We start from the raw sequence: 26,303 nt of genomic DNA on the forward strand, positions 1-26,303 counted from the left end.
AATCTCCTTCCCAGTTTCCCTGGGAAAGCCTGCAGAGACTAAGATAAGCCTACCCTTTTTGGTGAGAAGTGCACTAATCAACACTCCAGATCACTGACTCAGGCCATGCTGGCCCAGAACACACTCTAATCTGTGCTTTGGTGTTTTGACTTCCATGGTTGCAGCTCACACGTGTTCTAGGGGCAAGGCTGAAGAGCCTTAAGGCACTCATCAAACAACGACTTCATCAACCCAAAGAGCCACACCCAGCTGCAGATGGCTGAAACAGAAGTTTCCCATTTTAATGAAAACTTTATCTCATATGTGAAGCATTGTTTATGAATTCCAGGACTATCTTCCTCCTAACACAGGCCCAGGCACATCAGATTCCTCTTCTGTAAACTGGATGGTGAACTGCCTGTACTTACAAATGATCACTACCTGGATGCTGCTTCAAAAGGAGTTGCAATTCTCAAACCTTAACAGCAGACACTCCCTATCACTCAAATTTGTCTTCCAAGTGGAGCTGAAATATAATATAAATATTTATCTTGGTAGATAATAACTGCCCTTTGGAATAAAAGCTGTAACAAATAGGCTCACTGTACTAACTACTGCCCTTCCCAACTCTCTGCTTACTTCTGAACGATGCTTGGAGGAAAACTAAAAAAAGTAGTAACATGAAGATTTTGAAAATGCTGGTCCCAAGGGGAGGCCACCAGTTAAAAACAGAAGGTTAGGCAGAAAGAGCTGGAGTTCTCTCTTGAAGCTGTTTATACCAATTTCCTAACTTACAAAGGAGGCTTCACAGTGACAAATACAACCTAAGAGTTTTGAAACAGAGTAACACTTCAGAGTATCTCCATTAGCACACCCTCCCCAAATGCAGCAAAAGAATCAGCCTGGCAAGAGCTTTAAGTCATTCTCTAGTCCATCCCTCCCACTGCAAAGTGGAATCAACAGTACTTGAGTCTTTAATAGATGTTTTTCTCCAAAAAGCTGAAAAGACCCTCCACAGTGGTGAGTTTACAATGTACTGCAACAACATATCCAACTGCTTTTCCTAGTCTTCCTGTTGAGAAACCCTCTCTTCATATTCTTCAGAAAAAATGAACACACTTATTTTTCCAAAGCATATGAAGTGACATAATCATATAAAAGTCAAAGGCTAAACTTAAAAGACTAGTGCAGGAATTAGTACTACTGACAATATGGCAACAGAAGTGAGTGAGGGTATGGACTGAATTTCATTCAAACTGCGACTTTATTACACTATGGAGAGGGAAGAGAGATGCATGCAGAAGGAGGGAGGAAGTTTAACAGAGGTACACAAATCATTAAAGGCAGAGAAAATTAAGATAGATTACTCATTAAATACAGTGGATGCTATCATGTGTAAGCATCAGACAACACACTTAAAAAGAAAAAGTACTTTAAATCTAAGGAGCAATTAAATTGCATAACTCACTGCCACAGGATCTGGCATACATTCCAAGAGCATAAGTGGGTTCAGAAAGCAGCTAGCCCAACTGAGGGAAGAAAAGTTCATCAGTAACTATTAAACACTGGTTCTGATGCATCCTTCAGTTCCAGACTTCACATAGGTTCAAGATGACTGGGAATGTAAAGGTAACTTTTTAAGCATACAGTCTCTTTTCTTTATGCCTATGTTGGTAGCCACAAGATACTCTAAGGCATTGACTTTCACTTTGATATATTGCAGCCTTTCATGAGTAAATTTAAGAACCAGTTCAAATACGTATCATTCTTCTATAGCCTTAAAGGAGGTGAGAACAGGTGGCCATAGGGAAATGACAGGTGTATTGAAATGAGGTTTAGAAAAATCTTTTTGGTGAATCTCTTGCACCAAGAAGACTTTAGAGTTCTTTTGCTCAGATATTGCCTGCACATGGTGAAAAGAACTTATCTGTAGAAAAAGATCCACTATAATTCTTGCCATACATCTTTTAGGTTTTTTGAGAATAGACTACTGTCATAAACCAGACATTGTTCATAGTTGCAACTGGAGAAGCTGACTTAGAATTCCATACAAAAAAGCATGGGGAAGTACAACCATACTACTAATCTGCATCCAGTGCTTCTAAGCTGAAAATCTATGCACGGAAGTCAATCAGTTACATGAAGATTAGGAGCCTTGACACTTTGACTAAATGGTTTCATGGATACAAAGGTGATCATGGAGAGAGATGAAAAAAGAAAGGAGACAAAAAATAAGGTAAGTATGAAGCAAACTGGACAGGCTTCACATGAAAAGAGGAACACAATTTACAATGGTGGGTGCAAGTCGAAGGATGTGTAGCTACCAAAACCTAAGGAGTATTATTAGTAGTCTGAGTTTTAACTACCTAGTGTTCCTGTAGTGGTAATAAAAAGTGTCAAATTAAGAGAAAAAAGCCCTCATATCACACAAATTTCGAAGCGAATAGTTTTAAAGCCCACTTCCCACTGACTCTTGGAACATCTTTTGTATTCAAGACACAACTTATTTTAACATCTCTTTGAATGCTGCTGAGGAATTGGAACCTCATTGACATTAAAAAAGAATGAGGAAGGAAGCAGAAGAGAAGAAAGAAATTTTTTGCTCTCCTCAAAATTAGGAGTTAGCCTTTGATCAGGAACATTTCAACACTACTGTTGGCTCCCTGCATTTGATAAAGCATTGCCATGCCACCAACAGTTCACACTGCTTCCTCTCAGGTTTTGACTGAGCTAACTGAAAACCCACTATTATGCCTAGGGTCCTATTTACAAAAGAAGGCAACAAAACACAACAAACACTAACAACAACCCTAAATCAAAACATAAGACTTAGACCAACCAGAAATATAGGTAGAGAATAAATAAGCCAAAAGTTATTAATGCTTTAGTAAGGACTGCAGATTGCTTTCTTATACTTGAGCATAATCTTCCTTACAACACCACCAACAGGAATGCCTTTGGAGGCCTGCTTACGTTCAGCTGTAGAGCAAGGGGAACAACTCAGAGGGTGTGCCTCTCTTGGCAGTCACTACACATTCAAGAGTTACAGATGAAAAAACTTATTAGATCATCTTGTCCACCCTTCTGTCAGTGGAAGATAGTCCCCTGTAGCACATTTAAGCTCTTCGACAAATCTTAAGTTTTCAGTATCTCCAAAAATAGAAATTCCACCCATCCCCTAAAGAGACAATTTTAAACTCTAGTAACGTTCAGTTTCAGGAAGTTTTTTTTGCTAAGTATTTGCTTTATAGCTTTCTACTTTAAAATATAAGACAAATTAACAAGACGCTTTTTAAACACTTTACATTCCACTAACAGTTCTACACACTTCATTCCCTTTGATTACTCAAACTTTTTTTTTTCTTTGTGCAAATAACACAGTATTAAGACCATTCAGGTTTTGTTAAGTGTCTTACAGAAACAGATTCTTGCTTGTCTGACCCAGAAAAGTAAGTATTTCCACATGAAAAATATTACAGATTTTACTCAAAATGAACTATTAGGCATGCACATGGAAAATCCAGCACGTATATATACAAAGCTAACAATGCTTATTATTTTGGAAAATATAGGCAATCAATATTGAGGAAGTTTTCTGAAGGTATACAAACTCCTCAGCCACCAGAGTGCTCTAAGGCCACATTTACTATAAAAATACAATTAAAAGCATAATCACCCATTAAAGTCAATCTGTAAACACACTTTTGATTCATTCACCCTAGTAGGTATCACTGTGGAATCCTGCATGTCACTTCAGAATTTTCTCATAATGAATCTTCTGTTTTGACTGAAGGACCACGCTATCAACCCTACTCTAATGAGGTTTTCCTTAAAGAATGTTTACTCTTACTAATCATTAAGGCTGGACAGACAGTGCCCATTACTAATGGGGAAGATTCTAACATTCAGCTTCTCAGGGGTTTTGTTCACCCCACATACCCTTTTCAAGTCTGCCACCCAAACTACCTTCCTCTTGTTATGCTCCCCGAATTCCTTAGGATCTCCACTCATTTCAGCTTGACACTTTTTAATGGAAAAGTATGTTCTGAAGTTCTATCATCAGTCCTGCTTAAGGCTAAAACAAGAGTCTTCCTATGAAAAAAGTGGTTTCTCCTTTCCCCTCATCAGACTGTTGTGGGGGTTTGAGAACTCCCCAGTCTTAAAGTCAGAAATGAGGGCTATCAATTCATCTCCATCCTCTCTTACTGCCCACAGAAAAGCTTAAAACCTACAATCCCTTGGAACTAAGTTACTTTAAAAGGAGAGCTTTCATTCTTCTGTGATTCAAACATTTGAAAGCATACTTTCCAAGACAACAGCAGTAAATAATAGCAGCAGCAGCTCTCTTGGGCTTCAAGGCTCCTACTCTATGGAAGTTTGTCTTTTTCTCACTGAAGCTGGAGCACAAAGAGATTAAATAAAAGTTTGCAACAGAAACAAAATAGTCCATTCTTGGAAATGAATTTTTTGTACCGGAGCTCCCTCTACCCAGCCCTTCAGTGCCAGAGCAAGAATTTTTCATTTATTTGAATGACAAGTGTTCAACCCTTAATGTGACTGGTTTTACCTGTGCCACTTCTTCAAAGTCTTCATGGCGTTTCTGCAAAGCTCTAGCTCGATGCAGGGACTTTCCCACTCCAGTATGTTTGCTAAGGAAAGCCTCTCCATGGTTTTCAATCCAATCCAACACCTGTGGTATAGAGAAAGACACACACATTCTGAGTGAATGCACTGAATGTTGCAACACAAACACAATTATTGAAGAAACTAAGAAACTGTAGAGGGACTGCGTACTATGAACTGTAATGTTGGTTACAATACAGCACTGCCATTGAAGGACATGAAATATATCTCATTAACTTTTCTCAAGAAAATAACTAGCTCGAACTAGATAAATTGTATGATCTAACATTATACGTTTATATTGAAGCTTACCAAGGACAACCTTATCTCTACACTCATCAATTTGACAGTAATCTGATCCAAGTGGCTAGATCCCTTGTGAGGGTTTCTATAACCCGTTTATGCCTCCAGCTGACATGTTTCTGTAATGTAACACTATAGAGTTTGCACATTCCCCAACAATGCTAGTGAGTAACAGTGAAGTTCTATTTTAGCTGAGAAGTTGCTTCTCCTACTACTTATTAAGTCAAGAAGAAAGATCCAGTAGTAGAATTAACTAACACAACTGAGTTTAAATCATTATGAGATGAACAGCAATGTCTGCATTCAGAGCATATGAAGGATTTTGTCCAAATTCTGAAGAAGCATCTCCTCAAAGCATCAAATAGACATAGTGTACTGTAAATTTTATAGCTGGAAAAGTGAGGAATGAAAGATATTTTAAGGGCATTAAAGCGTCTACCACAATGACTTGGCTGACAGCTTTATAAATAGTAAAAACAGTATATGCAATTAGTTCCTGCCAGTTAACACCAAGGAATACTGCACACATACCACGTTTCTAATGAGTGAACCAACAAAAACATCTGGTCTCTCTCCAAACTAATACATATTACCCATATCTTAATTCATTCATTAGCTAGCATGCATATGGCATTTAATTCTTTTAGAAGATACTCAGATCTTCAAGAATGCTGTTCAGACTTAAAGGCAACTGTATACAAGCAATTTTCTTAAGTCAGATAATGAGTTTAATACAGTACTTACACACTGCTGGTACAGTTCACTTAAATAAAAAAGAATGATGGAGATAGATGTTAAAACGAGCATTTTGTTTTGGTTCGAATGTACCTGTTAGAAACCTGAAAATATCTCTCCTTAGCTACTCGTCTCCTTTACTCTGATTTCTGAAACTAGGTGAGGTTTTTTTCCTTCCAGACTTGAGAACCATTCCTGAAACATCACTCATGGCTACACTCAATACGCATGTAATCTCACACACTATTCCCATACAAAACATTCATGCTTTCTTTAGTAGAAGAATGTGGTGTGATTTTCTCATTTATCTTGACCCTTAGATTCTTTTTTGGTTTGCAAATTCTCTCCTACTGGGTATCTTCAAAACAACAACAACCCCATAACACCACATAGTACAGCCATCTCAAATCACCAACACTTCACTAAATCTCCAAATTCCATGTTATGCAACATTTGTTTTTCCTAGTAGCTTCTGCCAAAAGAATATCATTGTGGTTTAGGTCAATGTAAGTTTTCGCTTGCTTCTTTCAAGGGAAAGTATTGATCAGAGAAAGTAGCGTGAGAAGCCAAACATGGCCTCACTTATCTGTAAAGTTTATATTACCAGCACTTTTGATTAGTTTCAGGACATTATTCTGCTTTTCTCTGCCCCTTTACTCTGCTCTCGTGAGACCTCACTTGGAGTACTGTGTGCAGTTCTGGTGCCCTCAACATAAAAAGGACATGGAACTGTTGGAACAAGTCCAGACAAGGGCCACGAGGATGATCAGGGGACTGGAGCACCTCCTGTATGAAGACAGGCTGAGAATGTTGGGGCTGTTCAGCCTGGAGAAGAGAAGGCTGTGTGGAGACCTCATAGCAGCCTTCCAGTATCTGAAGGGGGACTATAGGGATGCTGGGGAGGGACTCTTCATTAGGGACTGTAGTGATAGGACAAGGGGTAATGGGTTCAAACTTAAACAGGGGAAGTTTAGATTGGATATAAGGAGGAAATTCTTTCCTGTTAGGGTGGTGAGGCACTGGAATAGGTTGCCCAGGGAGGCTGTGAATGCTCCATCCCTGGCAGTGCTCAAGGCCAGGCTGGACGAGGCCTTGGGTGATATGGTGTCCCTGTCCATGGCAGGGGGGCTGGAACTTGATGATCTTAAGGTCCTTTCCAGCCCAAACTATTCTATGATTCTACGAAAAATAGACATGTTTGGATGACAGATTTAGCCTGGACTCCAGAGACTACCAACAGTTATAAGCTAACAAATCAAATCAACAACAAAATCTGTCCCAGAAAGCCTGGGATGAAAAGCAGAAAGCAGTCCAGGGAGAATGATTTTTGCTCTAAATAATGCTAAGTAACTTCTCAAGAAAAGAAATTGTCATAGAAATCCAGTACACAAATCATGACATAAACCAGTCAACTAGAGAAACACTGCTGCCCCTAAGTGAAATCTGTATGAATACAAGTCTTATTAGTGATCATAGGCTCTTACCTTGATTCTTAACAAAACCAAGAAAGCACTTTCTAGTTGGGAATTTCACAGCACGTAAAGAGAGAGTCAAAGTAAACGTATGCTCCTGCAAAAGTGAGAACTTTTGCATACCACTTTATCCAAAGGACAATGTCATCAGCTGGCACTGGTATTAGCCATTTAGCAACCTTATTTGATGCATTTTCTTCATGGGAGAGGTAAGAGTTAAAGAAGCCATCATACAAACTCACTAAGGACTCTTCTACTAATACAGAAAGCAAAAGGAGTTCACTCCGGTGATTCAGTAATACGTAGGAGTTTAAGAGGCTCAACACTTTTCCATCAAAGGGTGAATATTATTATCCTCCACTGTAACAAGTGCTTTAAAGATGCAATTAAGCTCTAACTGCTGTCTCAGCAGAACCATACTTATGCCCAATAAAGAATTTAGAAAAATGCTTATTTTTCTAGCACCAATATTGAACATATGATGGAAGAAACTACTATGGGAAAAATAGTTTCATTTTGAAAAATTCATTGCTCATGGCTGTAAATTACGTGGTCTGTATATGCTGCTGGCAGAAATAAATAACCTGATTTCTTGCAGATTCAACGTTCTCATTTTCACCAGCCTTTCATGCATTATTATCCAGTGCTTACTGCCCACCCCTTCGTCTACTTCGTACACACTCACTTTCCTGATTCCCACCACTTACTTGGTGCTGGCATAACATTCAGAAGGGGAAGATGGAAATCTCTGCATTTCTAATCTTCGGGTAGTTAAACTGCAGACACACTCTCTCCCCAAAAGAACTATTTTACATTGGAATCCCATTCAAACGCACAAGAGACTCACCCAGTGAAATCAGTATTATGTTGATGCTTAGCAAGTAGTAAGCATTCTTGGCCCACCCTTCATTAGTCAAGGCTGAAACAAGTGACTGTTACAACAAAAACTCTAATGGAGTCTTTGAGGGAGGCAGATCAAGGAAGGAGAAGCAGAACATTTATCCAGAACAGAGAAGAAACACTTTCCTAGTACTGAACATAAAAGACAGAATCAAAAATCTGAACAGTTTTCTAAAGTGGAAGTAATGCAAAATGAAGTACCAGCTCAACAAAGCCAATTCCCTCCTCCAACTCAGCTGTCACTCATTTTAGCCTTCCATGAACTGATTTATTTCATTAACTCAACAGAAAACTATGCCAGTAGAGTGGGGAAGGAGGAAATCACAAACTCATGCTGAAGGACAGATTAACTTACAGTGTACTTGGTCGCTTGCCACTATGTGCAGTTTAACAATAAACAGTGGTAGACAGCTACACTTAAGTTTATTTTGAAAAAAAAACAAAACAAACAAATAAACAAACAAAAAAAAACACCCAAAAGGAAACCAAACCCACATTAAACTTTACAGACAATAATAAAAACAACCCACGTTTTCATGGTAGTTTCTAAATCATGCTAGGTAGTCTTAACTGAATTTTTTAAGGTCTGAATAAAGACCAAAGAAGCCTGACATAATGTGTAAATTAAAAGAGAAGTATTTTAGAAAGTGGCTTTGGAGCTCTACACAAACCATTCCAGAACTGTCTTGTATATACATTAAACCAGTATCTCAAATCCAAGTAATTTTATGCACTGAATGGTACCAACAATTTTTCAATTGGAAAAGGTAACATTTCTCAGGTAAATTAGATGATCTGTTAAGGTTCTGAGTTTGCTTTGCAAGAATGGAGTCCTTATTGTTCAAGATCACATTTTTCCCTGATGGCTTTTCAAAGCTGAGTGAGCTACAATCTTCCAAAGCAAGGCTATTCCAGGAAAATACCATTATGTGCTTGCCGTTACCTTGAACTAACCTGCTCCCTGCTATTAGATTAATTTGTCTGGTTAATTTGTCACTGTCTCACAGCATGATCTGCACTGAAATATACATATGAAAAATTGTATTGCAAAAGGGAATATTAACCACAACTCACATTGTGTTTCTTAAGGCACTGCCCAAAGTACACCAATATCTGAAATTTAAGTAACATAACAAAAAGCTATACTTTCACATGCAACATTCCAGAAGCCTCCAGCATGGATGTTAACTGCCATTACAGGATAAAACAAAGGACAACCCTGTCTCTGGGAGTGGTAACTACCGGATATTAAGGGAAGGGCTTAGGAACGTGGCAAGCAAGGGCTACATGGCTATACCTAAGATCTAGCTGGAAATGTAAAGTGGCTGATAAAGAGATGCATTAGCACCAAAGACCATAGCTTCAAATTGTCAAAAGGATGTCTTGCTATTTAATGTAAGGTCTGCCTTGAAAAGTATACAAAGAAACCACAGGCATAAACAGGAATAAGTTTCTCCAACCAGTAGGTAAAGTTATGTTCTAAATAATGAGCCCAAATTGATTAACCTTCTTGATCCAACTGGTTCATACTGAAAACTTCTGGTATACTTGCAGTCTACACGCATGATTTGGATAACACATTCTTGGTACTAGAAGTTATAAAAATAGGTAAAGGTGTCTACTTTGTTGTTTTTAAACCTGTGAGTATTTGATGCTAAATGCACCTGTTCCAAGGGTTAGCAGGTCTCATACAGAGAAGGAACATGCAGCTTCTTGCTGAAGAACCTGGTTGTGACTCTACAATGACTTTAGCCTAATAAAGGGTTATTTGCCAACTTCAAAGAACAAGGCAGTCTCACAGCTAACTCCTCCCCTCTGAGAAGCAGAAAATGAGTATTACCTACAGACATTTTATGACTTCCAAGATAATAAAGTCAAAGAGTAGCAACAGCACTGTAAGACTCTGAAGCTTTTAAATGAACATCCTCCCCTAAGAAATACACTGCTGGCAGCCTGGTTTACAGGCCGAGAACTTGAATTATATACCTGGCAAATAACCTCAGGAGATTATTCGGCCTAGGCTGCCTAAGTAGGTCCCACTTGAATTGAATTCAAACTAAAGGAGAAAGTTCCAAAGATCCATTCTGCACCTGTTGGCACTGGGCTACCACAGACAGGACTTATATTTTTCCCTGTGAGAAGCAAACCACTGAGTTAATTTCAGGTTCTGAAGATTCCTTATGAAACCTTTTAAGTTTAAGAGATAATTTTGGACTGTGCCTCATCAGCTTTGAAAAGTACCCTTCAATGACTGCTCATGCAAGTACCAACACTGGACCCTCCTGACTAGCTACCATTTATGTAGCTATCTTTATGAACATTGACTCTGATTTCTGTTATTTTTTTTTTTTTCAACTAACATTTTTCACACCTTCTGCATCCTTCATCACACCAGTGCTGAGAAACTGGGTAACCGCCTGTCTTTCATTATACCTCTTTTTACATCAAAAATTAAGTAATAAAGTTTTAACAATTTTACACTGTCAGAAAGTAATCTTATTTGTCATTTTTACACCTCTTTAGTACACTGCTCTCAGGTTTTAAGGAAACTCGATTAAGTCAGTTAAGTATTATTAAGGATTTGAGACTAAAAATTTGTTACAGAGTAACACTTATTTTTTGCATTTTACTCCTACAAATCTTTCTGACACTGAGTCCAGAATTTTACCTGCACTGTAAATGTCAGCTTCCAGCAGAAGCTCAAAACAGACACCTATAATGAAAATCTCTTCCATCTTATCTACTTAAATTTATTTAAAAGAAAAAAAAACAAACCGACCCTTAAGTAGAGCCATCTTACAAATACAATTTCTGCTTTTAACAGCCAGTATCCTCTAATAACACACGCAGTTTGGAATCGGTCAGTTAATCCCATGCAACTATTAAATTGTTGGATGAAAGAACATGTGGTTTACCAATCAAAACCCACCTGTCAATGCAATCAGCTTCAAATCTCAGGCTGACAGAGTACAAAGGCATTTAAACAACATGAAGCAAAACCTACCTGTTGAACATCCTGTTGAAAAACACAGAGCTGAAGCCGCTGGTGCAAGCGGACCTTTCGATGCTGCCAAATATTTTCCAGTTGGCGCTGGTGGTGCAGTACTTCATGGATGACATCCAGAACATGATGAACTGCTTTTGAGTAGTTGGCAGAAGCGGTGAGGGAATCAGAACTCCCAGGAGTCAAAGGTCTCTGAAGTTTGTCAAGCAGTGACTTTCCATCTTGGCTCACCTGACCACCAGAAAGGATGAAGAATTAATTGTCTTGCCAAAAGTTTGTTTTAGACTTAATTTCCCACCTGTTTTCTCCATTTTAGAGGTTTTTAAGAACTCAGGAAGCACCATAAAGAATTTCTTACTCCAGGCATGATTACATGCAGCTGTTACAGGAAACAAAAACAAAAACAAAAAAAAAACCCAACCAACAAAATACACAAGGTATTTCTCCCTCTATGTAAGATGATAATTTTAAGAAGTAGCAGTCTACATAACAGCCTACATTTCTATGTTTCAGTTACCTTAAGAGTAGTTTTCTTTTAAAGTGTTCTGTTTGGTTTTCTTTAAACAGATCAAGTATAACTTAGAATAAATATTATTCAGCTTTCTGTAGTCAACAAAGCACCTAAAATTAAGCATTTCCTCAGAGTTACCCTTCCAGGAACACATCTCTTTTCATTTGCAATAAAGGTGAACAGAGAGGTTATTTTCTATAGGTTAATATGAATTTGATGAATACACTTAGACCAACAGATACAACCTTAGGATGTGATTTGATCTGACAATTACAACTTCTTAATTATTGCTGCTACTGGTAAACCAAAGACAAACTGCTGTTGGGGCAAATTTAACCCTGATTAAATCACTTAAAACCTCTTCACGCAGCACAGAAAGATACTCTTTTCCAAAATGTGCTTCACTACTGATGCTGACAAGAAACTTGAGTCATTTCTAATCTCCTTGTCTTCTCTGATTCAAACTACAGCAAAAATACTCAGATTAAAAAAAAAGCAATAATCCTATCTTATCCGGTCACTTTCAACATTTAGCACTTGCCAAGCCTGCTGGAAGAACTTCCCATTGGTGCTTTATTCTGTCACATTTAGCATGAAGCTCAGAGAACTGTTGCAATTCAGTATCATTCAGCTACCTGTAAAGACCTTTCCTAATAGCTCATCTAACAGGTATCTAATAGCTCATCCAAAACAACATGAATGGAGTATAAACAACAGTTTGAATCCATCAAATCAACACCATGTCAGAAACAGAAATTCTGTCAAGACCTTTCCCCAGTGGCTATTTTCAACAGCTTTCACTAAATCTAGGCAAATTTTAAATTTGCTGTTGAGCAGTCAAACAGATCTGAATAAAAATTGTTTTCTAATAATTAGTTTACAAGCCAGTTCATTTCTCAATTCCAATTCTAGCTTTTTCATTTCAGTTATAAGTATCAACACAGAGAATGAAGATGCTTAGAAAAGTAGCTCCTATAAAGTCAACTCGGGAAAGAAAAAAAAAAAAAAAAGACTATTGTCCATAGCAGTTATAATGATGATGATTTTTCTTTTCTGTGCTCAAGACAATTATCTAGTACTAGTCTTTCAAGTATTTCAAGATAATGAACTTCAATCATCTTTCCAGAGTTTGCAAAATTCAGGGGCAAAAATAATTAATTGTGACAGCCCCTTGATCTGATTAGTTTCTTAGCTTTACAAACGTGACCATGCACATTTCTTCTTTGGAATTAACACAGTAAAGTTCCTTCCTTCCCAGCACGTGACTACCTTAGAATTTCAGCAAGATATGTAACTTCATTTATATATGTAAACTTTATTTAAGGCACGGCTCTTAGATTTCCAAGCATACGAGTTATCTAAGCTTGTAAGCTAGTAAGTTACTTTTCTAGTAATATACAGTAATTATCCTCAGTAAAATCAGACTGTCTAGTCTTAAAAGCATTTAACTTAAAAATTACTGCCTTCTACTTCACAACCAAGTCGTGCTGTCAAGACACGGTAATCTAAAAGGAATGACAAAGTGTTGTAATTTCCAGTGTGCCTCTCTCTCTCCCCCCGCTGTTCATTCATCACAAAATTAAAGGAGTTCCATGCTGTAACAGAAATGAAGTCATACAAGTAATAATGATAAGCAATAGTTCTGTAATGGTGTTACACTGAAAGAGAACTCCATCAATCTTCAAAAAGGAATGTGTGTTTAAATAAGGCAAAATAAAACCTTCCATCCAGAGAAGGAACATGACTTGTACATACACATGCAGCTATTATTTCTGTATCAATTCTGGCTGCTAAATACAAAGGTATTGCTTTACCAGATGGTGAAAAGTAATTACTTGAAATCAGAAGAAAGGCATCTAATTTTATGTTGGGGGGTTGGTTGGTTGTGGTTTGGGGTTGGTTTTTTTTTTTGTTTCCCCCTCTTTTTATTTTTTACTAGTGTCACTGAAGATTCAGTTAAAATCTCTCTCAAGGTCAAAAGCACCAGCATTAAAATCCTAAACAAATTTTCAAGGTTTGCCAGAGCAACCCTAGAATCTACCCATCTAATTTATTTTCAGAATACATCACTAGGAAGCAAACAATATTTAACATGGTAATCCATGGTACTTATTTACACTTAACAGCAGGCTCCAAACCCAGTCACATACCTAAAAAAAATTATTAAAAAATAAAATAAAATCCCCAAACCAACCAACCAAACAAAAAAAATCCCACTATTTAACTTCATTGCTTTAAAATCATTATTTGGAAGAGCCCTAGCCTTCTTATCCCATGCTGCACTTTCATGCAGCATGCATCCCAGTTTGCCTCTCTTCACATAAATCTACTAAAAACGTGCTATGTCTCTGTTCCTTGTTCTACGAAGGGATCCTCTGAATGAAGAGAGCTTATAATGAAGAGAAACCTTGCTACTAAACATGCTCTCAGGAATGAGTTAAATCAGGTATGTGTAGTAAGATCAGAAGCTTTACCACCAGAGGTGGCTTTAGTATGTTATTAGGTCCATTGACAGAGCAAGATATGAGGAATGGGGATATCTGTATTTTACACAAAAGAACAGCAACTCATGAACTCTGAACATCTGACTCATAGGAATAAAGTTTATGCAGGCATTAAGATGGCAGGTATTAAAAAAAAAACAGGTTTGATACACCAACAATAGGACTGATCATCAGCACTAATCTTACCTTCCTTTACTGCTAAATGAAATGTGACCAGACTTATGATTCACTTGCCATAATAGAGCTGGTTCTAGAGACAGTAGTATTATCTTTAATGTAATGTATAAATCACAACCGTTAATTCAATTCCTACATGACCTCCTTTTAAAAGGAGGTACAAACTGTAGACTAAGCTATTACGTTGCCACTGATCATTTTTTACCATGATTTAATCAAATTCATAATTTTATGCAACTTTCATGAGAACAGAAATTGCTGTATTTAATACAGAATAAAATCAGTCTAATTTAATAGCAAAAATAGTTTTACCCTGTGCTGAGAACAACACTGGCAAAAGAAAACAAGAAAAGCTCAACAGGAAATACACAAAATGCCTGTTAGCTTATACTGAAGTCAACATGTAATTGATTTCTCATTTTAGTTAACTAAAGCACTTGAGAGAACTCCAAATCTGAAAAACAATGGAAAATCTAGTCATTGCTTTCTAAGCCACCTTTAGAATATCCGTTTTATCTTAAGTTGTAAATACAGCTATTAGAAATACTGAGAAATATTACTTCATTGCATGCAGAACCGAAGATTAGAGCAGCAGCACAGGATATGCTGATCTTATGAATGCTGACTACATAGGTGCCTGGCTCATTTAAGTGTCTCTAAGGTTGGCAGAACTAAGTATATTACCTTACGGCCTGTCAAGTGACATCTTTTGATGGTTAAGCCTTTCTTGTGAGACAATTTCAGAGCAGGATTTCGGAAACACACTTACAGCAATCCATGCCAACACAATACATTCCCAAAGAATAACTAGCTAGCTTCCCTTCAAGTAAGTGTTTTAAGGATAGTGTAATTCTGCTACTGAAAAGTAGTAGTATACAAATGTGAACTAAAACATACTTATTACACTGTATGAGTTGTTTGTACCACATATGGTTCCACCTTGCCTTTTAAATTTCTTTCAGAAGATTAAGAGGAAGACTTATCATTCAACTTTTGAACAATAGTACCAAAGTCCAGAACACTGAATTAAAAAAGAAGCCTGGCACTAGAATTTCCAACTAATGCACTATGCAACAAATGATGTCCCTTCATGATTCAAACTTAACATTACACCATTTTCAACAACCCAAGGAAACAAGACACTTACCTCAGAGTAAGCCAAAGTAATATGCTCATATATCCCTTGATGATGATGGATAGCATCCTCTAAATCTTGCAGTTCTGAGGGAAGCTCCACCTCACCACAAGCTTTACACCACGAGTCCACATTGCTCATGTACTGCAACAGAGAAAAAACTTTCTCTTGATTTTGGGTTCTATCAGTAAGTACCACATGCTGGTAATTACTGACTGGTAATTATTCAGTGCCTGACACCTGTGTGGCAGCCACTGAAAAAAATTTATTTATTTTTTAAGGGGAAAATGTTCAGTGTATTTCTCTCTGAACTGACCAAAATGAAGATCATATCAGAATGGAAATAAATATTCAAGTCTGACCATACTTGTGCTTTTAGCTGTATGGAACTCTTTAAGCCATTCACAGACAGGCAGGCTTAGTTATATGTTGACAGCTTTCAGAACCAATTAACTGTTGGCAATACTGATGCTTGCAAGTTCACTCTTCCTCCTTTTTTTGACTTAGCAGCTAAGGAAAAGCTTACTTCACCCTGCACCTCCATTTCAGATGCATGAAAGCCAGTTAAGGTGTTCTCTATGCAAAGAAGTAAAAAATGATACAACTTTCAAGTCCAGACCCTCAGCTCTTACCTATCAACTCCCTGTCAGATACTCATGGTATCACTTCACCTTTTTAAAATCTTCAGAAAAAATGGAATTTACTTTTCATGTGTGTGCACATATACCCAAAAAATTAATGGTGAACCATTCACTGAAACACTCCATAGTTGTCTTTTGCTGGAAAGAGATCATCAAGGAAGCAAAGCAGTATTACAGAACAGAAAATTCACACCTCTGTCCCCAGAGCACTAGCTTTTACACCCAGAGAAGCACTAAATCTATTTGGTAAGCTACTACAGCAGCAAACATGTAAGGGATTTACAACTTAAGTGGGGGTCTCTTAGGACTAACTTTAAGCACACAGCTATGTCAGCATAGCTGCTGAAGTCAAGACTTTCAGGGGAAATTGAGGATACTGCAACAGCATCTCTTCTGCAGACAATTTAAGTTATCACTGAAGCTTAAGCTGTCTTGACAGACAAGAAACTGCCAGCATAACTGTATGCACAGCAGAAGTTCTGTCAACTTACTTTGACAGCTAGGGGGCATGGATTTTATACCCTTCTTATGCTAGGGAATAGGAAAAAGAATCTGTTTTTCTAGGAGTTTTCATAGCTGTTAAACTTAGTACAGTCAGACACATGTGGTATTTGTAAATTAAATTTGTCTTCCGTTCAAATAATGCTCAAGTTTCAAAGTTTTAAGAGACCAAGCCATTTCTCTCATCATATGTATCCTAATTCCTTTTGAGGAAAAAGTAATCCACAGACCACTTCTGGTACTCCATTACTGTTTGAAAGCTGGGAGGAAGAGTGATAGAGTATTTAACTCTAAGATACTTCTGTAATTCTCATTTCATCAAAGGATAGCTTTAAAAATCTCTAATGTTAAGCACTGAACATTAAAAGAAGCTCCATGTGGGACCTCTTGCACCAGTCAGGCACCAATATCTGGGTGAAACCTTCACTGTGCCTAATAGCAGACAGCGACACCTAACACTAGCAAGGAAACACATGCATTCAAGGAGGGTACGTTATTCTTTGGCTGCTTATTATTTAATCATCTTTTTATGTAGGTCAAGCATCACCAGTCTCTATAAGGGTCATTCCTCTCATTCCAAACCCTCTTTCCTTGAACTCACTCTCCATTGTTAATGAAACAGCTAACATATCACAGCCAGGTATCTTACAAAACAACTAGGACAATCCATCACAGTTAATCATAAAATAAAAACTGCAGAAGGAGCAATTAACAATTAAATTAATCCCAGCAGAGGCTGCACTATTTTTTCTTCTCTTTCCTCCTGTTTACATTTACATTTACTGACTCTTAGCACAGCTGCACAGCACACATACAAAATTTAGTCCCCTGATTTCTGATGAGTATGATTTTCTTATGAAAAAGAACAGTATTTGAGTCAGGGTATACCTGTCTGCTCATGTTTCACCATCTCTCTCTTACATGCATGGCTGACAGTGCTTAAATGTAAACCTCAATAACTCAAGCAATTAGAAAAGGATCAATACTGATAAGGTACCACACTGTGTCTTACCAAACACTTAAAGCTGGTTGGTAACCTTTGTATCAGAAAACAATTCCATTATCTCTTTATGTTGCTTTTCTGTAAAACCTGCTAAAAATGCTTATGATAGTGGCATTAGTTTATATACTTTACCTTAGTCTAAGGCCAGTCAAACCAATGTCACTGTTAGCATAATGAAAAGCAACGTGTATACGCATCTAAGTAAGTTCACATTTCTAAGTTGAATATATGTGTATTAGAAATCATGAAAGAAACTTCTTAAATTGTGCTGCCTCTCTGTATTTTTGCAGATATCAACTCCCAAGTGGTTTTTTCATTTATTCCAAATTAAATTTGTATCAGATGAGACCTTTTCTTGGATCCAGTTTAGCAAGGCAAATGTGAAGAAAAGTATCTACAGCAACCATACAGCACACCCAAGCTTCAGTCAGCCATAATGATCCAAGAACCTCTGCTCCCCAGATTCACCAGAGATGTACAGAGGAGACAATCTATATTATCAGTGGGTGACTCAACAGCACATACACAGGAACTCCTTCAGAACTGAATTCCCTTGAGGGGAAAACATGCTTTCACCATCAAGACTATTAACTCAGAGATATTTATTCCTATTTCCCCTATATACCTCTCCTCTGGCTGTTACACACGGTTAATGACTTAAATTAAAATAATTGGTATAGGCCTAAAGCTAAAACTTTTGTTTAATATAGAAGGAATCTCTTATGGGATACTAAGTAAACATCTCCCACACAATTTCAGTTTCAGAAGACAGTTAATTAGATTCTCAACTTTCAGGTCAGTTCAAGTTAGTTTTCTATACGTAATTACTATGAGTTAAACCTTGACACTCAAAGACTGACTGGGGTAGAGTGGTAAGGGCAATAGAACAATTGATGCTTTCTGGACGTAGGAAAGGCATTACACCAATATTGACTGTACTGAATGTTTTCCTTTCTTTCAATTTAAAAGCTTCATATAGTTATGCATTCATACCCATTTCATTTTCATTCATATATCTAATATGACTAAGTTTTATCTTGCATTGATATGGTCAAGGCATTTTGTGAAGAATATAAGGGCAATGGGCTGCCCTGAGTGCAACTTTTTGTTTGAGTATCAGCTGAAATTGGCAGAAATATGTTCTCTTTCTTGCCAACCTTTTCAATCCCTCTCTTGTACTTCTATTTAAATCAATAGCAAACAGTACAACCCATCACTCCAACACAGAAACTTTTGCTCACTAACCTGTTCAGCTTTCTGATGGAAGATGGAGGACATATCCAGTAACGTGCTACGTTCGTCCAAGGCTGCAGCAAATGCCTTCCACTCTTGCTCCAGCTGACTAGCAATCTGTTTTATCTGCTGTGAAGCGTAATGGCCAGACTCGACCAGGCGATTTGCTACTGACATGATGCGGTTTATGTTTACATACACATTCTATGGAGAAGAAGGAGGGAAAAATTAGTGGAAGTTAACAGACCACTTAAATACAGAGGTATACTTTTATTAAACTCTTGTTTATTACAGTACTGCTTATAGACTGGGTTTATTTGCCAGGTCTGTACATGGCTAACTTAGGAATCTAAGCATATAACGTATTATCCTACCTGCACTTATTAACAAGGGAAAAGACAAGCTGAAACAACAAGAATCTCAAGCTAATGTTAGTGGTTGGCTTAAACAAAATATTATATGAAGACCCACTATCACAGTGGAAAGGAAAAGCTAACCGTATTTTGTAACAGTCTCAATAGGAATGTCTACAGATACTCAAGTCAAGACATTCAGACACATACAAATTAGGAAAATCGAAGTATAATTAGTAACATTTTATCTATCCATGGTATGCATGCATGCAACATCACTCTACAAATCTTTACATTAACTCTGAGAGTATTTCCACTACAAAATACAGCACTCTGAGCTCTAAGAAGTTCAACAGCTTTTTTTATTATCCTGCCATTATATTGCCTCAGAGCTAGCACTGAAAACTAGACAAATAAGGTCAAAGATTAGAAAGATTCTCTATCATATTGGGATTACTCACTGATGGCTCTTAGTCACTCTGATATTCAGTCAAGAGTTTCTGCTTCTTGCAAAGCCAGGAACAAGAACAACTTCACCATCACAAGGCAGCTCCTCCAGAGCTACATGTGTATAATGCTAAACTGAAACTTCTTTCAATTCGGCTGACTCTTGTACACCTAGAATGAACTTCTTAGAATCACAAGACTGTTGAGGTTGAAGATCATGTAGTCTACCCGCCTTGATCAAAGTAGATCCAATCAGAGCAGGTTGCTGAGGGTCATGTCCAGTGGGATTTTGAGAATCTCTAAGGATGGAGAGATCACAATCTCTCTGTACAACATGTTCCAGTGTTTCTTATGTTTAAATGGAATTTCTTCTATTTCCACTTGGGCCAATTTACCTCTTGTTCTGTTAGTGAATTCCGTGGAGAAAAGTCTGGTTCTGTCTTCTTTACTCTTTCCCTTTAGATACCTACATTTTAATGTAAGATTCCTTCTAAGCTTTCCCTTATCCAGGGTAACCAGTCTCAGCTCTCGCAACCTCTCCTTGTACAACACAAGCATGACACGCAGGTGCTTTAAAGAAGCAGCATGGTGACTTCTCAGAAAGGGAATGAGCACATTCCACATAATGCTGTCCTGTAGGCACATTCTAGCTTGTGCACGTACACATGCAGCAACCCCAGTTTAGCCCTGTTTTGGACCACAGTGTTCTTTTTGTTCCTATCACAGCAGACCCTTTATTTGCCAACTGCCCTAGTTTCAGCTGTAACAGTTATTTTTCTTCCTAGTAGCTGGTACTTTGCTGTGTTTTGGCTTTAGTCTGAGACCAACCCAGTCCACTACTTCACACTTCAATTTCGGTCCTCTGCTCCCTCTCCATCATTCTTAACCTAAACGTCTTCTTACCAGGTTGTCTGGCCTGCTGGCAAAAGCACTTTTGCCTCACTTAGTGAAATAGTAATCCTTGATCCTCAGAGACAGTCCCATGGCTGCAGAAACCAAAAGCCTGTTGTCAACACCGGCTATGTAAACAGTTGTTGACCTGCATGAGCCACCTATGCTCTGACCAACAAGGTTGAGAAGAAAACCGCCTGGACTCTCATGCCCTTGACCACTGCCTCTGGAGCCATGTATTCACGCCTGAGGTTTTCCAGATCGCCCTTGGCAGTATCGCTGGGGCCTACATGGAAGAACAGAAGGGGACAATAGTCTGAGGTCTGGACAAGCTTTGGCAATCTTTCTACAATGTCCCAAATCTGAACCCCCAGCAAGAAGCAAACTTCTACAGAGAATGACTCAGGCTGGCAGATGGGAGTCTTTGTTTCCTGCAGAACATTACCACTCGCCTCTTCCTTTTGGTGCTCCTGTGTAGCCCAGACTCAGAAATCACAGATGCTTTATTTGACAGCTCCCAGCTCCTCATCAGCCATGAGGTCAGTGAACCTATTCAGTAGCTGCAAATCTTCAAGTGATGCAGAAATGCTCCTTCTAGTGCCATCTTTCAACCTTCATCATCATGGGAGCCTCCACTTCCCAAACAGGCAGAGACTCTGCCTCACCTTTCTCTCTTCGGTACAGTTGGTAGTTTGGGCTCTTGAAGCTGCAGTGCTGGAAAAGATCTGATCAATCTCTTTCTCATTATCTCTGATGATGCGCAGACTGCTGACCTTCTCCTGCAGCTCCTTTACTTGATGACACACGTTCTTAATAACCGCACACCTGCATGTGGGCAAGGAAACCATTTCCCACTGATCAAGCATTGGGAAGAGGCCACACACATTCCCTGCAGCCCCAGACTTGCAGAGCTGCGTCTTTTTTCTGGAGCTCCCTCTAGGCTGAGGCTTCTGATGTTACAGGGGCAGTCGGTTCAGCACTGGGGACTGTGCCCTGTGGTACATCACCACCACTGCTGAAGATATGGATTCTATTATGAGCAGAGTTGTGGGCCCTTGCTGCATAAAATGCAGCACAAACTGCTGCATCCATTGGCTAATCCTGTTAGCTGCACTCATTCTTGCCTATATCCTTAAAATTTACATGTGGAGGCAAACTGCTAAACACTATCACACATAATGGTTGGAAAGAAAACAACAAACACCATTAAAATCTCGACATTCTGCAGTGAAATATTTTTTTCCCTTGTCCACACAGTGCTTTCTGGAATGCCAGCGTGCAGGAAATACACACAGCAGTTAGCTATCTGTCAACCTTCCCTGATCAAAGGTTGAGGAACTGGCTCTAGTGAGCCAGTGAGGACAGAACTGACCACAACAAACTTCAGTGAAGGCCAGATTAACAGAAGAACAAGAGCTGAAGTTGCTGGAAAACTCTATGGTTCCATTACTGTTGAGAGATGTGATGGGCAGCCTATGCCAAAATCGAATATACCCCTAACAGTAAGAGAGGTCAGGGAAGAATGCTGGGATGTGGACACCCAACACTGCACAGATGCTGAGCATTTGAGGTGGAACCATTACCTGTTGGCATCAAGCCACTGCCCAGAGCCTGCCACTGACTGGCTGGCACAAGTGTTGCAGTTCCTCCAGGCTTCACTGTGCCGACTCGTCTGAGTAGTAATTGGCACAGGTGTCCATTAATTATAACTGTATGCATGCAGGAGCATTCCTGACACAGCCTACATCTCAGCTGATCCACTTAAACTGAACACATCCATGTCACGTTGGCTGTTTTTCCTTCCTGCATAATATTACTTTTTAACTTTTTAGGTTAATCCACACATCTATGCCCTCCTTTTAAGCACAGGTGAATAACTGGAAGAGAAAAAACCTGTTATTTCCAACAAATTTTAAGACTGGAGAGCATTTAGGCCTATCAAAGTGTATGTAGCATAAATTCAAGACTTCTAAATGAATCCAGAAAGCCATTACACAGACAATGGTATGAAAAATCAAGTGTCAAAAGAGAAAAGAATAAAGGCTATTTTAGACTACCATTTGATGTGTTCGTATATCATAATAAAGGAGTTTTGGAAATTCTGGAACATCAGTTAGATATGAAGGACAGGGCACCATAAATGTGAAGTCTAGCAAATCAAAACTGAGCTGTGGTTAGAATGTATTCATTTTCCCATGGCAATCTGGCTTCATAAGTGTGGACAAATAGCCCCTGTAGCAGTACAAATATTAATTAATATGCTGACAGCTGAACACTGTCCAAGCTGTGTATACCACATTCCTTTCCTCAAAAAAAACTTACAACAATCACAATTTTTTTCCCCTCCATTATCACATTCCTTATTACATGATATATTTACTGAAGGTTTAACTTTCAGTATTTTAGAATGTAATGACCCAAAAGAGACATATTTAACTAAGAGGGGGAAAAAAAAAAAATCTCAAACAGGAGCTCATTATGATTGGATTGTCCTTCATCGATCCTTAAAGGTTAACAAATTTCATTCAATTTTCTAAAAGGACAGGCAGATCCACTGCCATTATTATACGACAAATGCATATTTTTTGCACTGCTTGAGAAGCGCTGTTCCAAGCAAGCTGGTGCGCATATCCCAGGGTCTGACATCTCATTCATTGCATGGATTTACATTCTGGTTTCAGTTAAAGCAGCAACAGCTATCAGGTAATAACTTCTTAAGACGTATTTAGCCATAACATTTACATCATGTCAATCTGCATGAAATACCGAGCTTCAGAATGTTTATCAGCCATCTAAAAAGTGAAAGGCTAAAGTGATACTGCATACCTTTCATTGTGTTACATGTGACTATTGTAACGAAACTAAAAAGGGAACATTACAATACATTTATGAAGCACACGAATGAACCTAGTACTTCCTCCTGAAGGGAGCATACATATAAAACATTATTACTCAGTAAGGCAACACAGATTACTAGTCTAAAACAAGCTGTAGTGTACTATGTCATTCTTTGGTGTGTGCCTTAAAGGAAAGTACACAGGTGACAGCCTGCCAACTTAACTGAACTTCCATCACACTCAATACAAAATAAAGCTGGCAGGTGCCCTCATTTTCCCAAACCCATTTAGGAAATGTTTTTTTAGTTCTTAGATTTCAAACAGTAGTTGTCTGACACAGAGACTATTAAGCATTCAGCATTAAAATACAACCTCATCAGTGACATGGTCCGTAAGTGTCGTAAGTGGCACCTCTAGATAGACTGTAGTAAGCTTGAACCATTCCTTCGCGAGGGAAATATTTTAGCAATTGAACTTTCAAATCATCTGCCACTTCGCACGCAAATGGCCACCAAGACAAGGTGTTGCATTAATGTATGAAAAACACCTGCTTTAATGATTTTAAATGTTTTCTAACATCTCTTCTCACTTCTGCAATGACAGTAAAGCTCTCTGTTTCCGAATCCAAACTTCAAAGATGAGGGCTGCAGGTATGACTCGATTTCTTCCCTTGGAGACAAACAAGCAACCAAACCTAAAACAAACAACCAAACCTCAGCAACAGCCAGACTACAATTAAGGAATGTGTTCAACCCATCCTTCGGCTATAAGGATCTTCAAAATATTCTCAGGTATCTATTTAACCATAGCTATCAGCAATGGAAAAAGTCAGAGTGAATAGCCTATGACTTCAACATCTCCTCACAGCCACATAATTTTCAACTGGATGCTCCCCCTTAAAACATTAAGCACAGGGATCTAAACTGGACCCAGTTCTCTAGTAAGACCAACTCAGTAAGAGTGATTTCTTCACTGATCTTAATTTCAGCACCCCAATAAATATCAAGAGCGAATTAAGATTCACTTCTTTGCAGTAACCCCATTGTCTATTCCTTTAGCTCACGATCGATTGACATGAACATACTTGTTGCTGTATTAACACCAGCTCATTGCTTTTTAAAATATGTTTATTTGCTTCTTCCTTCTTATGGGTTGTACATCTACCTTAGTCTATTTCATCTTGTGGACATTGGAGTGCTCCTTATAAGCTGAAAATAGCCTGAACTCATTTTGCCTTTTCAGTCTTTATCAGGTTGGTCGCATCCAGACATCATGTCTAAAGATGGCCTTGTGGATTCCCTGATCAAACATCCTCCTAGCCTGACAAGGATCATCAGCTGTGCATTCCCTGAACTTCAAGAATATCACAAATCCATGATTTGCTTGAACTATGGTTATTCAGAAGTACCAAAAATGTGACTGTATACATTTTACCTACTCTACTGCCCTGTGGCTATTCACCTTGTTTATTTGGGATGGCTGGACAGTTGACGGATTTTACCGTTTAACTGGTTTTTATTTATTTTTACTGAAAGCCCTATCTGAGTGATCTATTACAGCAACAGACAACACAAAACCCCACAAAACAGACATGTCTCCCCCTAGTAGTAAGTTAGCTTACTGCTGTTCACCACTCACCACAGTCTTCTGTGAAAATCTGCACTTCAACGTGATCTGGGGAAGACTACACAATTCACAACCTGTGGCCCTGCTCTCATTGGCTGAGGTCTCAGATGACCCAGGGCAGTCTAAAATTCACATGGTGCTTATGTCTATCTCAAGCAACAACTGTATGTGGTTACAAAATCATATATATTTAAAATGCTTTTGTTTCCCTTGTGTCCCAGCAGGCGTGTGGAAAATGACAGTAAAAAAAGTGGTCAAACACAGAATCGGTCTCTCCCACTCTTGCATAGAAGACTGATTAGTTGTATAGTCATGGGTACTTTGTTTTTGTAGGTCAAAAACTTGAGAGATAATTTTTGTATCTGCAACTCTTGTGATGCCTTATTTGCAAGTTTCTCCCTTAAAAGGTACTAAACACTTGCTTTGAGAAGTGAAGCACTGGTTTAGTCATACAAAGAGGAACTTCAAACTGAAACTGAATATTGCTCAACTTAAATAAATCTCAGGACTTGACAACAGCAATTTACTCTTGTTGAACACAGGCCTTTTAAATTGTACCGAAAATCCATCCTCATCTTTAGAGAATCATTGCGAGTTTATTTTTCCAAACAGCTAGGGAACATGGGATCTACTTACCCTAGAAGGACACAGTGCTGACATTCATCACTGCACAGCCTTTTAAATTCAGTAAAAGCAGGTCACATACTTACAGCTGCATATGTAAACTACCTTTCAGACAAACAGCCTTTTTAGCCACATCAATCTGTGTGTTAAGCAATGGCAACCACATGTATGTCCATCTTCAGTGTGCATCACTGCACCTAACCAGCTTTTCTCTGGGACAGTTTCATTGCAATCAGAACCAGTTTGTGATTACATGTAAGACTTTCATGAACTTATTCCTATTACTTTGAAGCGCAACCACATGAGCCTATCACATACTGAATACACAGGATTCCTAGACATACTGCTTGCTAATGAAACTGCTGAAAGTACAGTTAAATCTCCTCCCAAAATGTATTTTTCACCTTTGTTTTACAACATTTGGTTTAAACTTCCAACTACTTTGTGCTGTAATACTGAAAATCAAATTCTAAAAATGTGGGAAAGCCATTACAAGGAAAACAAGACACATTCAGCAAATCATCTTTGTCCTTGATGTAATGAACTCCTGCTCATGACAGGAACTAAGTAGCTTTCACAACAGTTTACATCCAGGTGGCTCCTTTTAGGCAAGAAGACTAGATTAAAACTTTGGCATCTCACCCAAAGGCCGTCACTCTTTCTCACCCCAGTTTGACACAAGCAGCTGCAGACATTGCCCTCCTGCACCTTTCGGAAAGCTAAGCTGCTACATGGGAAGGAAGGGGAGATGGGACAGCCAGCTATTGACAGAGCGTAGCACCTGCTGTGAAGGGAGCATGTGCC

At 38.5% G+C, this 26,303-nt stretch overlaps 1 protein-coding gene across 3 annotated transcripts in view; it reads right to left on the reverse strand.

The window, feature by feature from the left end:
- The window catches only part of TRIO (trio Rho guanine nucleotide exchange factor), a 241,115-nt gene that overhangs the window by 127,501 nt on the left and 87,311 nt on the right, over positions 1–26,303 (reverse strand). For all 3 annotated transcript variants that reach the window (XM_061346723.1, XM_061346724.1, XM_061346725.1), the window contains exons 7-10: positions 18,734–18,925; positions 15,356–15,487; positions 11,017–11,247; positions 4,547–4,669 (exon numbers count right to left, since the gene is read on the reverse strand). In XM_061346723.1, the coding sequence (XP_061202707.1) occupies positions 4,547–4,669; positions 11,017–11,247; positions 15,356–15,487; positions 18,734–18,925 (678 nt within the window). The remainder of the gene's footprint in view (positions 1–4,546; positions 4,670–11,016; positions 11,248–15,355; positions 15,488–18,733; positions 18,926–26,303) is intronic.

Source organism: Neopsephotus bourkii, unplaced genomic scaffold, assembly GCF_033783945.1.
Source record: "Neopsephotus bourkii isolate Nb327-2 ecotype Australia unplaced genomic scaffold, CSIRO-AGI_Nbou_v1 NB_272, whole genome shotgun sequence".
Taxonomy (NCBI): Eukaryota; Metazoa; Chordata; class Aves; order Psittaciformes; family Psittacidae; genus Neopsephotus; species Neopsephotus bourkii.